The 14,620-nt window shown below is 43.9% G+C and overlaps 1 protein-coding gene across 6 annotated transcripts in view; it reads right to left on the minus strand.

Annotated features, from left to right (window-relative positions):
* Window positions 1–621: 621 nt before the first annotated feature.
* Window positions 622–14,620, minus strand: part of LOC106574540 (vang-like protein 1) — a 41,277-nt gene continuing 27,278 nt past the window's right edge. For 5 of the 6 annotated variants that reach the window (XM_014150492.2, XM_045697671.1, XM_014150493.2 and 2 more), the window contains 5 exons: window positions 14,223–14,398; window positions 6,256–6,416; window positions 4,119–4,266; window positions 1,828–2,062; window positions 622–1,589 (listed from right to left, as the gene is read on the minus strand). In XM_014150492.2, the coding sequence (XP_014005967.2) occupies window positions 1,329–1,589; window positions 1,828–2,062; window positions 4,119–4,266; window positions 6,256–6,416; window positions 14,223–14,398 (981 nt within the window). In that variant the 3' untranslated portion in view covers window positions 622–1,328. The remainder of the gene's footprint in view (window positions 1,590–1,827; window positions 2,063–4,118; window positions 4,267–6,255; window positions 6,417–14,222; window positions 14,399–14,620) is intronic. The other variant, XM_014150494.2, reaches the window with a different exon arrangement.

Here is a 14,620-nt window from a genome sequence, read left to right on the forward strand (position 1 = left end):
AAAAGTGGAACGAGACAGCAGCACATCTCCAAAATCCATTACAGAAGCTGTAAATATTGAGTTCCATCAGCAATCATGAGCCTATGGGATTCCTAATATGGGCGACTTTGGGTTTTAAACATTTGAAGAGCTCTGCTTTACAAACCAGCCGTGAGTGTATATTGGTATCTGTTAATTTGGGATATGGATGGACCATTCTGAGCCCCCATGTTGACAGCAGTACTTATAACAGAACATAGTCCTGTATAGTACAGAATAACCTTCTGTGACAGAGAGAGCTGGCTTGTGGACGAGATGTACAACATGCTGTTGTATTGCAACATTGCACCTGGGAAAGTGCTGCTGTACGCATAAGCCGTACTACAGTACACACTTTGAGGCCTAAAAATATATTTTTTTAACAGATCCCTTGGAGATTTAAGGCCTTCAGCCTTGGGGTTTAATGGTATAAATTGGCATTGAATATCTATTTAACAATCACATATAAGAGCTAAAACAAGGGTTTTGTTTAAAATCAGAATAACAACGAATGCTACTGATACTCATGTCTTACTCACTACATACACAGATCGGGATATAAGGAAATGGGAGGGAGATTGACTCAGTACGCATAGACTTAAACACCATTATATCACAATGTGTTTATACATAAACAATATACAGAAGTAGAGAACATGTGCATGTAACGCAAAAAAAAAGTTAATTAAGTAGCTATAGTTTCAGAACAGCAGACAGGCCTGAGACGGTTTGTGTTAAAAGTTACATTTTGTCCAGAAGTTAAATAGTGGCAGTTCACCATCTGTAGTGGTTTAGCTGAGAAGGGATGAAGGAATGTCCATGGCAACAGTAGTGTCATTTGACTCCTCGGTGAGATGTCCCAAAAAAAATAAAAAATAAAAGTCTCCACTTTCTGTCTTGAGTCATGGAATTAAAACGATTCCTCGTCTTGAGCTCTGCATCAGTCTTTCAGAGATGGAACAACGGTGTTCATAGACATTGACACATATGCAGTTGTGTGCACACATTGTTCATCTATAGCTCCATCTCCACAGAGTCCAGTTCAATCTTCTGTGTGTGTGTGTGTGTGTGTGTGTGTGTGTGCATGCAAGACAAGTCAATTCATCACCGGTGTATATTTTTTTTAATATTAACTCAAACCAGGTAAACCATAGATAAAAAGGACAATATTTTCCAACGTGTGTGTAACATATATTCATATATAATATATATTTAAAAAAATCCAAAAATCAAATAAAACCGCAAACCCAGAATAAAACCATTTTGAAAACAAAAAAAAGGTGTGTGGTGGTAAAACCAGTTGTCCAGTTCTACACAGAGGTCTCCGACTGTAGCCGCAGGACAAACTTGTGCGACTTGGGGTCGATGAACTCCTCTGAAAGCTGGATGTAGGGGATCCTTTTGACCGTCACCACCAGGCTGAAGTCTATGCACTTGAGGAGGAAGATGGCGCCCTCCTTGAGGCCGCTGGTGACCGACGCCTCGCTGACCAGAGTCCACTGTCGGGCCAGCCAGCGCTCGCGGCCGTACTGCAGGGTGGGCCCGGGGGTCAGGTAACTCTCCAGGAAGGCCTATGAGGAGAGGAGTTAGCACTTTCCCGATAACAGAATTATTTGTTACTACTATACAAGTAAGGTGCCACTCAAAGGAGTTGGTCAAAACCAGTGGGTGATGTCACCTTAAGTTGGTGGAAGGGCTCATTGTAATGGCTGGAATGGAACACCAAACTATTCCATTCCAGCCAACACAATCCGCTCATCCTCCGATCTCTCCTCCCACCAGCCTCCACTGATCAGAACACTTGGTCACCTTGGGCGTCATGTTGTTGGTGATGCAGAAGGCCAGGTGCTGCTGGATGCTCTCCATGCTGTGGCAGTGCTGCTGCCTGGTGGTGCGGAGGTACTTCTGCAGGGAGCGGGCCATGGAGGGGAAGATGGCCTGGGCGGCCTCGCGCGGGTCCATCACGTCCCCGGGGGCTTTCTTCTGCTCCTCTTCCTGCATGCGCTTGATGTGTGTGAAGGCCTCCTCTACTGCCACCACCAGTCTAGGAGGGCACAATGTGGTTGTTCGGCACAATGTGGTTGTTCAGCACAATGTGGTTGTTCAGCACATATGATGGAGTGTATACTTCTACTACAGCGGCTTTGGAAACATCTAAAAAGGCTTTACATGGCATAGGAGTAATAAATAAAAAAATAATATAGAAATAAAACAAATACCTGGACTTGTCTTTTCCTACCAGCACTGAATTAGCTGATAACTATAGTACCGGTCAAAAGTTTGGACACACCTACTCATTGAAGGGTTTTTCTTAATTTTTACTATTTTCCACATTGTAGAATAATAGTGAAGACATCAAAACTATGAAATGACACACATGGAATAATGTAGTAATCAAAAAAGTGTTAAACAAATCAAAATATATTTTAGATTCTTCAAAGTAGCAACCCTTTGCCTTGATGACAGCTTTGCACACTCTTGGCATTCTCTCAACCAGCTTCATGAGGTAGTCACCTGGAATGCATTTCAATTAACAGGTGTGCCTTGTTAAAAGTTCCATTGTGGAATTTCTTTCCTTCTTAATGTGTTTGATCCAATCAGTTGTGTTGTGACAAGGTAGGGGTGATGTACAGAAGATAGCCCTATTTGGAAAAAGACAAGTCCATATTATGGCAAGAACAGCTCAAATAAACAAAGAGAAATGACAGTCCATCATTACTTTAAAACATGAAGGTCAGTCAATCCGGAAAATGTCAAGAACTTTGGAAGTTTCTTCAAGTGCAGTCGCAAAAACCATCAAGCGCTACAATAAAACTGGCTATCATGAGGACTGCCACAGGAAAGGAAGACCCAGAGTTACCTCTGCTGCAGAGGATAAGTTCATTAGATTTACCAGCCTCAGAAATTGCAGCCCAAATAAATGCTTCAGAGTTCAAGTAACAGATGCTTCTCAACATCAACTGTTCAGAGGAGACTGCGTGGATTAGGCCTTCGTGGTCAAATTGCTGCAAAGAGACCACTACTAAAGGACACCGATAAGAAGAAGAGACTTGCTTGGGCCAAGAAACACGAGCAATGGACATTAGACCGGTGGAAATCTGTCCTTTGGTCTGATGAGTCCAAATTTGAGATTTTTGGTTCAAACCGCTGTGTCTTTGTGAAACGCAGTATAGGTGAACTCCGCATGTGTGGTTCCGACCGTAAAGCATGGAGGTGGTGTTGTGATGATACTTTGCTGGTGACGCTGTCTGTGATTTATTTAGAATTCAAGGCACACTTAACCAGCATGGCTACCACAGCATTTTGCAGTGATATGCAATCCCATCTGGTTAGCGCTTAGTGTGACTATAATTTGTTTTCAACAGGACAATGATCCAACACACCTCCAGGCTGTGTAAGGCCTATTTGACCAATAAGGAGAGTGATGGAGTGCTGCATCAGATGACCTGGACTCCACAATCACCTGACCTCAACCTAATTGCGATGGTTTGGGATGAGTTGGACTGCCGAGTGCAGGAAAATCAGCCAACAAGTGCTCAGCATATGTGGGAACTCCTTCAAGACTGTTCGAAAAGCATTCCAGGTGAAGCTAGTTGAGAGAATGCCAAGAGCGCGCAAAGCTGTCATCAAGGCATAGGTTTCTACTTCGAAGAATATAGCATAAATGTTGATTTGTTTAACACTTCTTTGGTTACTACATTATTCCATATGTGTTATTTCATAGTTTAGATGTCTTCACTATTATTCTACAATGTAGAAAATAGTAAAAAAAAAAAAAAAATTGAATGAGTAGGTGTCCAAACTTTTTACTGACACTTTATTTAGGGAAAACGTTCTTACTACAACTGTCTCTCACCTAGCTATCTTAAGATTAATGCACTAATTACAAGTTGCTTTGGATAAGAGCGTCTGCTTAGTGATTCAAATGTAAATGTTATGTAATATCAAACCAAAGATATGAGAGATGAGACATACTTTAGTATCTGTTGGCTTGGTAAGTCCAAAAGGCTCCTTTACCACAAATACGTGCAAAAACAATCCCCATATGTCCTTTCATTCACTTATCAAACAGCCAAAAACCCCCCAAACCTGTCTCTCACCGGGCCTTGCGTTTGCGGACGCGCCTCTCGTGCTCCGCCTCCTCGTAGTACAGCTCGTTGTGATTGGTATCTCGGCGGCGGGCAGCAGCGGCAATCATAGCCCGAGACTGGGAGTGGGCCAATCCAGTCGCTGCGTTGTTCCCAGGGCCTAGGAAGGCAGACAACAGAGGGATGTTAGGTTAATATAGGTGTTCATTATATCCATTGATACAGAATCTTGCAACGTCAGAGTGTCAAGATATCTCCACACTAACAAACATGCTCTATACTCAGCGTAAGACAGACATATAGACACTTCTAAAAAAAATATATATATATATATATATATATATATATATATATATATATATATATATATATATAAAATTTTAAAAAAAAACACTTCTTCGCATCTTTGAATAGTAGTAAAATCTAAATCATAAAGGACGGAACACTGTAGTCCTCAACAAAAATCTGTATAGTTGAAAATGCATGTTCCAAGTTCAAACCACCACACCCACGCATCCACTGTTTAACATTCAGTTATTCCGGGTTCTCTGCTACTCTGTGTCTTTGGGCGGTGCCGAGTGTCCGTCTTAATAAACTTCCCAGGCCAACTTCAAAAGTTGAATGTCAGGCGCATGTCATTATGAGAGTGTTAATATGCAAGAGAGCGATGGCTCATGTTAATAGGGGCTAAGAGAGGGCTGGAGCTGCTGCAGTATTAATGTAGGGTAGGGTGGGGGTTCGGGACAGGAGAATTCCATTATATATCCATGCCCTATTTCTCCAGTCTGAGAAACGGCAGCCATGTTTGCACTGCCAGTCAGGTCATGAACCCGTCAACTTACCAACCCAAAAGATAGATTTTCTGTTGGGGGGTTAATACCACGAAGAAGAATTACCTGGTGAGCAAAACAACACAGCTTGCTTGATGGAAAGGCGAGAGCCCTGTGGGCCTGTACATGTGCATTTCAGTATAAAATATTGTACTGAAAAGCTAAACATTGGGAATTAAGGGTGGCTGTCTATGAGTATCATGATTCATTTCAGCAAAGCCATGTCTCCTGCCAACTCATCTGAAGTGTGTGTTCTAACAGCCTCTACCATGCTTAGTGGTTAGGTGACAGACCTTGGTCATGGATAATGGAGGGAGGATAGTCTCTCTCCCAGACTTCCCCATGTTACTGTCCCTGCTGCAGTTACTGTGATGACACTCCCCAGAGACCAGCTCCTCAATGAGGAGAACGAGGGGAGAGCGACAGAGTGGGCAGTATAGCTATTGATTTAACACTGCTGGCTGTCTCATCTCTGAGCGCTACTGGAGGGTGGAGGGAGGGATGGAGAGGAGGGAGGCAGAAGTAGAATAGAGGGAGGAAGAGAGCAAGAGCCACAGGGAGGAAGAGAGCAAGAGCCAGAGAGAGAGAGAGAGAGAGAGGCAATGAGCGAGAGAAGCAGAGCGAGAACGAGGGGGGATGGAGGTGGAGGTGCGGTACACTTATGGGGAACACAGAGAAGAAGGAGATTGCTTGTGAGTACTCATGAAGTAGTCATGATCCATCTTCACTTCAAAACTTAAACATGTTCAAACAAATGCATTTATTTAATTTCCCTCTCTCCAGATATCCTATTAGATTTCGCTCTTGCCCAGAGCTGATTTTACAAATTCAACCAATTATTATTCCATATCAGAAACAGTCAAAGCAAATGTTCAGCTAAAAGTGAAAATGTGTAACACTAGTAAATAGAAGCAGCGATAAATAGTCACTAGGTCAACGTCGATAGTGACATCACATGCTTTGGGTGTGGCCTACACAAATGAGTTAAATCATTTCACAGCTGTGTCTCTAAACCAATGAGGCATGCCGATTACAGTGGAGTGCAAGGGGATTGGTTTGGTGTGCAGCTCCAGTGAGAGAGAGAGGCGGGTTAGTCAGTGAGTCCAGACAGTGCTCAGAGATGCAGGGTTTTAGTGAGAGAGTTATTCTATAGAACTACTGAACTTACTGTCCAAAAGGTAAGCTTTCATTTTAGCTTTAAAGACATCTGGGTGTTAGAGAGCAGCCGAGGAGAGGAGAGAGTCAAACATCAAGCCCAAAGGACAGACAAGAGAAACAGATATAGAGGAAACGTATAGATAAACTCTCCATGCACTCACCAGTTGTGGGGGTTGCCGGGAACTCACCATCCACATTATAGACCTTGAGGCCGGCCAGGTGCTTGGCGGCCCGGGACTTAGAGGCGGTGAGCAGGGCCGGGTTGTGGACAGAGAAGTCCCTGTAGTAGTTCTCCATGATGGCCAATGCTGCCCGCTGAATACTGTGCACATAAAACAGACGAAGAATAAGGAGAAACTGAGATTTACTTGGAACCTGGGACAGATATTTTTTAATTAAGCTAAAAATCAGCTAATAAAATAAACAACTATAAAATTTTTTTATCAATAACTTAAATTAATAATGCATGTCTCAGAGAAATAAACAGTGGAAAAAAATAGATATACACAATAGATAAAAACAGGAAAACCAGACACTGAAAGGTGTCAAAAAAAGAAACGTCCTCTCACTGTCAACTGCGTTTATTTTCAGCAAACTTAACATGTGTAAATATTTGTATGAACATAAGATTCAACAACTGAGACAAACTGAACAAGTTCCACACACGTGACTAACATAAATGGAATAATGTGTCCCTGAACAAAGGGGGGGGGGGTTCAAAATTTAAAGTAACAGTCAGTATCTGCTGTGGCCACCAGCTGCATTAAGTACTGCAGTGCATCTCCTCCTCATGGACTGCACCAGATTTGGCAGTTCTTTCTGTGAGATGTTACTCCACTCTTCCACCAAGGCACCTGCAAGTTCCCGGACATTTCTGGGTGGAATGGCCCTAGCCCTCACCCTCCGATACAACAAGTCCCAGACGTGCTCAATGGGATTGAGATCCGGTCTCTTCGCTGGCCATGGCAGAACACTTATATTCATGTCTTGCAGGAAATCACGCACAGAACGAGCAGTATGGCTGGTGGCATTGTCATGTTGGAGGGTCATGTCAGGATGAGCCTGCAGGAAGGGTACCACATGAGGGAGGAGGATGTCTTCCCTGTAACGCACAGCGTTGAGATTGCCTGCAATGACAACAAGCTCAGTCCAATGATGCTGTGACACACCGCCCCAGACCATGACAGACCCTCCACCTCCAAATCGATCCCGCTCCAGAGTACAGGCCTCGGTGTAACGCTCATTCCTTCGACGATAAACGCGAATCCGACCATCACCCCTGGTGAGACAAAACTGCAACTCGTCAGTGAAGAGCACTTTTTGCCAGTCCTGTCTGGTCCAGCGATGGTGGGTTTGTGCCCATAGGCGACGTTGTGGCTGGTGATGTCTGGTGAAGACTTGCCTTCCAACAGGCCTACAAGCCCTCAGTCCAGCCTCTCTCAGCCTATTGTGGACAGTCTGAGCACTGATGGAGGGATTGTGTGTTCCTGGTGTAACTCGGGCAGTTGTTGTTGCCATCCTGTACCTGTCCAGCAGGTGTGATGTTCGGCTGTACTGATCCTGTGCAGGTGTTGTTACACGTGGTCTGCGACTGCGAGGACGATCAGCTGTCCGTCCTGTCTCCCTGTAGCACCGTCTTAGTCGTCTCACAGTACGGACATTGCAATTTATTGCCTTGGCCACATCCGCAGTCCTCATGCCTCCTTGCAGCATGCCTAAGGCACGTTCACGCAGATGAGCAGGGACCCTGGGCATCTTTCTTTTGGTTAGCGCCCCGCTCTTCTTAACAAATGACACGAGCCCCGGGGAGGAGGAGAGGGGAAGGGAGAGGAGGGGAAGGGAGGGGAGAAAGATGTAAAGGGAGAGAGAGAGCCCTTTGAATTGAATAGCATTGAGACAGGATTCAGTGTCAAATAAGAGGGGGGGAATAGTTTTTTCTAGAGCGAGGGAACTGTAGACTAGTCAGTTGAGCCTTGAGGAATGACCCTGTACTGCTGTACGCCTGTGAAAAGCTGCTAGCATCTGCTGCTGCTCTCAGTGGGCCGAATGCAGTTACAAGGCATAGGAACTGGGGTATGACTGTCTCAGCAGCGTACTAACAGGGCTAGATTGGATCAGTAGGCTACAATAAGCTACAGCACAAAATCATCCCTGGCATTTCTAGATCAAAACCACAACGGTCAACCTGGACCTGTGTAAAGGCACGTAAACAAAATGGATACACATGCTTAATGAATTGGTATTGTGTAGCTGGCTAATCAGCACTGTTGCAGACAGAGTCAAGGAGGGAGGAAGTACCACGTGCTTCCTATTTCCCCCCGGGGCAGCCAGGAAGCACACTGAGGCTACTGTCCCCCTCTGTAGGCAGACACAGTCCTCTCTACAAACCTCTCCTACTCCTTATTCCCCTATTGATACTACACCATGAGAAAGGTTTACTGCTGTGTACCGTTCCACATGTAAGAGTAAGTAGGAGAGAGAGAGAGAGAGTGAGGAGACGGAGAGAGAAATAGTCATCACATGGGACGTCCTAACAGCAGTGACACGGAGGGGGAGGTGAGAGAGGTATGCAACTTTACACACCTAGTGCTGACGCAGGGGAAATGTCACGCTAAGTGACAGGACATTATGGATATATACTCTCCCTCATCGCAGTGCAGTATAATATATATATATATATATATGGTGGCAAAACCCGTGGATGGGTATTCCAGCATGACAATGACCCAAAACACATGGCCAAGGCAACAAAGGAGTAGCTCAAGAAGAAGCACATTAAGGTCCTGGAGTGGCCTAGCCAGTCTGCAGACCTTAATCCCATAGAAAATCTGTGGAGGGAGCTAAAGGTTCGAGTTGCCAAACGTCAGCCTCGAAACCTTAATGACTTGGAGAAGATCTGCAAAGAGGAGTCGGACAAAATCCCTCCTGAGATGTGTGCAAACCTGGTGGCCAACTACAAGAAACGTCTGACCTCTGTGATTGACAAGGGTTTTGCCACCAAGTAGTAAGTCATGTTTTGCAGAGGGGTCAAATACTTATTTCCCTCAATAAAATGCTAATCATTTTATAACATTTTTGAAATGCGTTTTTCTGGTTTTTTGTTGTTGTTATTCTGTCTCTCACTCTCTCAATAAACCTACCATTAAAATTAGACTGATCATTTCTTTGTCAGTGGGCAAACGTACAAAATCAGCAGGGGATCAAAATACGCGTGCGCGCACACACACACACACACACACACACACACACACACACACACAGTGCATTCAGAAAGTGTTCACATGCCTTGACATTTTCCACTTTTATTTTGGTTACAATTGTGATAGTCTTTTTTTTGTCTATACAAAATACTCATGTCAAAGTGGATTAAAAATGTACACTTTTTTTTAAAGATGAATGAAAAATCAAACATTAACTTGATTATGTAAGTATTCACCTCCCTGAGTCAATACCTTTGGCAGTGATTACAGCTGTGAGTCTCTAAGAGCTTTCCACACCTGGATTGTACAATATTTTATCATGTTTCTTATTTTTGAAACTCTTCAAGCTCTGTCAAGTTGGTTGATGATCATTGCTAGACAGCCATTTTCAAGTCTTGCCATAGATTTTCAAGTAGATTTAAGTCAACTCAGGAACATTCAATGCAACTTAAGTGTATAGTAGGCCTTGAGTTTTAGGTTATTGTCCTGCTGAAAGGTGAATTTGTCTCTGAGTGTCTGTTAGAAAGCAGACTGAACCAGGTTTTCCTCTAGGACTTTGTCTGTGTTTAGCTCTATTCTGTTTCTTTTTATCCTGAAAAAGACTCCCTAGTCCTTGCTGATGACAAGCATATCCATAACATGATGCAGCCATCACCATGTTTGAAAATATGACGTGGTAATCAGTGAGTAATGTTTTCTGTTGGATTTGCCCCTAACATAACATTTTGTATTCAGGACAAAAAGTACATTTCTTTGCCACGTTTCTTGCAGTAGTACTTTAGTGCCTTATTGGAAACCGGATGCATGTTTTGGAATATTTTTTATTCTGTACAGACTTCCTTCTTTTCACTCTGTCATTTAGGTTAGTATTGTGGAGTAACTACAATGTTGTTGATCCATCCCCAGTTTTCTCGTATCACAGCCATTAAACTCAGTAACTGTTTTAAAAATCACCATTGGCCGCATGGTAAAATCCCTGAGCAGTTTCTTTCATCTACAGCAACTGATTTAGGAAGGACGCCTGTATCATTGCAGTGACAGGGTGTATTGATACACCACCCAAGCATAATTAATAACTTCACCATGCTCAAAGGGATATTTTTGTATTGTAGGGACCTTACAGATAATTGTATGTGTGGTACAGATATGGGGTAATCGTTAAAAAAATCTGTAATTTTGTAAACATTTACTAAAAACAAAATTCCAATTTGACATTGTGGGGTGTTGTGTGTAGATCAGTGGCACACAATGGAAATTGTATCCATTTTAAATTCAGGCTGTGACACAGCAAAATGTGGAAAAGTCAAGGGTTCTAAATACTTTGAGGCAACTGTGTGTGTGTGTGTGTATATATACAGTTGAAGTCGGAAGTTTACATACACCTAGGTTGGAGTCATTAAAACTCGTTTTTCAACCACTCCACAAATCTCTTGTTAACAAACTATAGTTTTGGCAAGTCGGTTAGAACATCTACTGTGTGCATGACACAAGTCATTTTTCCAACAATTGTTTAGACATATTATTTCACTTATAATTCACTGTATCACAATTCCAGTGGGTCAGAAGTTTACATACACTAAGTTGACTGTGCCTTTAAACAGCTTGGAAAATTCCAGAAAATTATGTCATGGCTTAAGAAGCTTCTGATAAGCTAATTGACATAATTTGAGTCAATTGAGGGTGTACCCGTGGATGTATTTCTAGGCATACCTTTAAACTCAGTGCCTCTTTGCTTGACATCATGGGAAAATGCAAAGAAATCAGCCAAGACCTCCGAAAAAAAATTGTAGGCCTCCACAAGTCTGGTTCATCCTTGGGAGCAATTTCCAAACGCCTGAAGGTACCACGTTCATCTGTACAAACGATAGTACGCAAGTATAAACACCATGGGATCACGCAGCCGTCATACCGCTCAGGAAGGAGAAGCATTCTGTCTCCTAGAGATGAACGTACTTTTGTGCAAAAAGTGCAAATCAATCCCAGAATAACAGCAAAGAACCTTGTGAAGATGCTGGAGGAAACGTATCTATATCCACCGCCATAAAAAAGCCAGACTACGGTTTGCAACTGCACATGGGGACAAAGATCGTACTTTTTGGAGAAATGTCCTCTGGTCTGATGAAACAAAAATAGAACTGTTTGGCCATAATGACCATCGTTATGTTTGGAGGAAAAAGGGGGAGGCTTGCAAGCCAAAGAACACCATCCCAACCGTGAAGCACGGGGGTGGCAGCATCATGTTGTGGGGGTGCTTTGCTGTAGGAGGGACTGGTGCACTTCACAAAATAGATGACATCATGAGGGAGGAAAATTATGTGGATTTATTGAAGCAACATCTCAAGACATCAGTCAGGAAGTTAAAGCTTGGTCACAAATGGGTCTTCCAAATGGACAATGACCCCAAGCATACTTCCAAAGTTGTGGCAAAATGGCTTAAGGACAACAAAGTCAAGGTATTGGAGTGGCCATCACAAAGCCCTGACCTCAATCCTATAGAAAATTTGTGGGCAAAACTGAAAAGCGTGTGCGAGCAAGGAGCCCTACAAACCTGGCTCAGTTACACCAGCTCTGTCAGGAGGAATGGGCCAAAATTCACCCAACTTATTGTGGGAAGCTTGTGGAAGGCTACCTGAAACATTTGACCCAAGTTAAACAATTTAAAGGCAATGCTACCAAATACCAATTGAGTGTATGTAAACTTCTGACCCACTGGGAATGTGATGAAAGAAATAAAAGCTGAAATAAATAATTCTCTACTATTATTCTGACATTTCACATTCTGAATGTGGTGATAGTGGTGATCCTAACTGACCCAAGACAGGGAATTTTTACTAGGATTAAATGTCAGGAATTGTGAAAAACTGAGTTAACTGTATTTGGCTAAGGTTTATGTAAACTGTATATGTTATAAACCAGCTTTACCACTGCAGGGTGTATTGTATAGGTTAGCAGCAGCTATGTGTCCCGTATAGAGGGATTAAAGCCTGGGATTCACCCCAGAGTGGTGCTGGATATCCCATATGACTGATACAGCGAAAACGACCATGGCAGGATGAAGAGTGTTAGTGGATGTGAACATATGACTGATACAGAGAAAACGACCATAACAGGATGAAGAGTGTTAGTGGATGTGAACATATGACTGATACAGAGAAAACAACCATAACAGGATGAAGAGTGTTAGTGGATGTGAACATATGGAGGAGGCAGGTGGGTTGACAAACCCACAACTACGATGTCAAATACATGGATGTATAAACATATTGCTGGTACGGTACACAGACACACCGCTGGTACGGTACACAGACACACCGCTGGTACGGTACACAGACACACCGCTGGTACGGTACACAGACACACCGCTGGTACGGTACACGGACACACCGCTGGTACGGTACACGGACAGACACATTCTGACATCTCCAAAGAAAGGCAATCTGTAAAACAACTTTGTCAAGTTTTAAATACACTTAAAAGCTATAATGCTCCTGGGTTGGCACACAGGAAAACCCAAACCACTTTGTACGCCACATTCATTTATACATACTGTATGAAGACGTTTCGTCAGACACACACAATTGTGCATTAGCACAAAACAAGTACAAACTACTAAACCAACTTCTAAAGTTAACAAAACTACATACACCCATTGTGATGAAGGCAGCACTTTGAGCAGTCAGAGTCTCCGGTGCTCGCTACTTTGATCAATTATTAAACTACAGCAGAGAGAGGAGACAAACAAATAAAGCCCAAACACTGGCCTAGATATGAGCCTGACTGTGCCTCGGTTGCCTGTGGCTCTTCTCTACCATAAGTAGCGACTTGTTATGTTAGGCCACACTGGAGATAGGGGACAGAATGAGGAGAATAGAAGGATTCTTGCCGAGGTGAATCTCTGGTAATGTTGGCGTTAGGATCTTGGGCACCTCCTCAGGCTTCTTCTGCCCTGAGATTGGCATCAAAGAATGGCCAGGTCAGAGCCAGACAGAAAAACAGGCCTCCAGACCAGACAGCCTGCCTGCCAGACACACAGAGGAATGTCCTCACCGGTTGCCTAGGAATGGAGGAGGACAGGCCTGGGAAAATGTCTGGAAACACACCCAGTCTTCCCTGGAACCTGAGAATCTGTGTGTGTGTGCACAAAAGTGTATGTGTGTATGGTATGAATCTTCTCTGACCAGATGCTCAGTGTGGCCTGTAGGGAGCACTAATTAGCTGTTTGTTTACAAGCACATACAGACAGAGAGAGTGCTGCTGCGTTGGCAAGCTGAGGAAAATAGCAAGGCGCTTTATGAGCGACAACAGCCCCAGGGCAGCCTCTAACAACTCTAGTGAAGCAGAGGCTAAAGCACTTTACATGTCCATCATCTGTCACTGTACTGAGGTAGACAAAGGTGAACCAGAGAGCCCCAGCATAATACGAACATATGCTTGAGGCCCTCACAAAAGGGGATATGAGAGAGCGAGAGAGAGCGCGCACACCATGGACTGTGAAATGACCATGTATACAATTAGGATGCCTTTTGACAGTCTTACTATATCTTTCAGCAACTCGTCATGAGGTAAAACGTCTTCCTGGTACAGTCAGACGGCACATCAAAAGGACAAAGTCACTACAGACCAGGTTCTTCTAGTCTGAGCTGTTCTCTCTGGCTTATTACTTTTATTACTCTCTCTCACACACACACACACACACACACACACACACACACACACACACACACACACACGCGCAAGATTCTTACTCACACTCTTCTTACTTGCTGGCTTTTCTCTGCTCTCTCTCTATTTCTCCTCAGCCTGCTCTACCCACTGAATTGTCCCGTCTTACTTTCAAGGACTTTTCTCCTCTCGCATCCTCCCCCTCTCCGGTCTCCCTCATCAGTCTCCCTTCCCCTGCCCCCTCTCAATCTCCCTCCGCATCTCACCTGAGCTGGCCCAGGTTGTATTGGCGTGTCTCTCCGTCGGTGGAGCGTGTGACAGAGACAGAGAAGGCGGGCTGCAGCTGCCTGAGCTCCAGCAGAACGATGGCCAGGTAGTGGATGAAGAGCAGAGCGTCTACTAGAGATACAGCGTACTGCACGATGCCCTGGTAGTTCTCATCCTGGGAACAACAAACAACCCAGCATGTGCTAGTGTCAACACACTACATAGGTACACACCAGTGGAGGCCGCTGAGGGGAGGACGGCTCATAATAATGGCTGGAAGGGAGCGAATGGAATGGCATCAAACACATGGAAACCATGTGTTATATAACATTCCATTTATTCCGTTCCAGCCATTACCACGAGCCCGTCCTGCCCAATTAAGGTGCCACCAACCTCC

Source organism: Salmo salar, chromosome ssa16 (assembly GCF_905237065.1).
Source record: "Salmo salar chromosome ssa16, Ssal_v3.1, whole genome shotgun sequence".
NCBI lineage: Eukaryota > Metazoa > Chordata > Actinopteri > Salmoniformes > Salmonidae > Salmo > Salmo salar.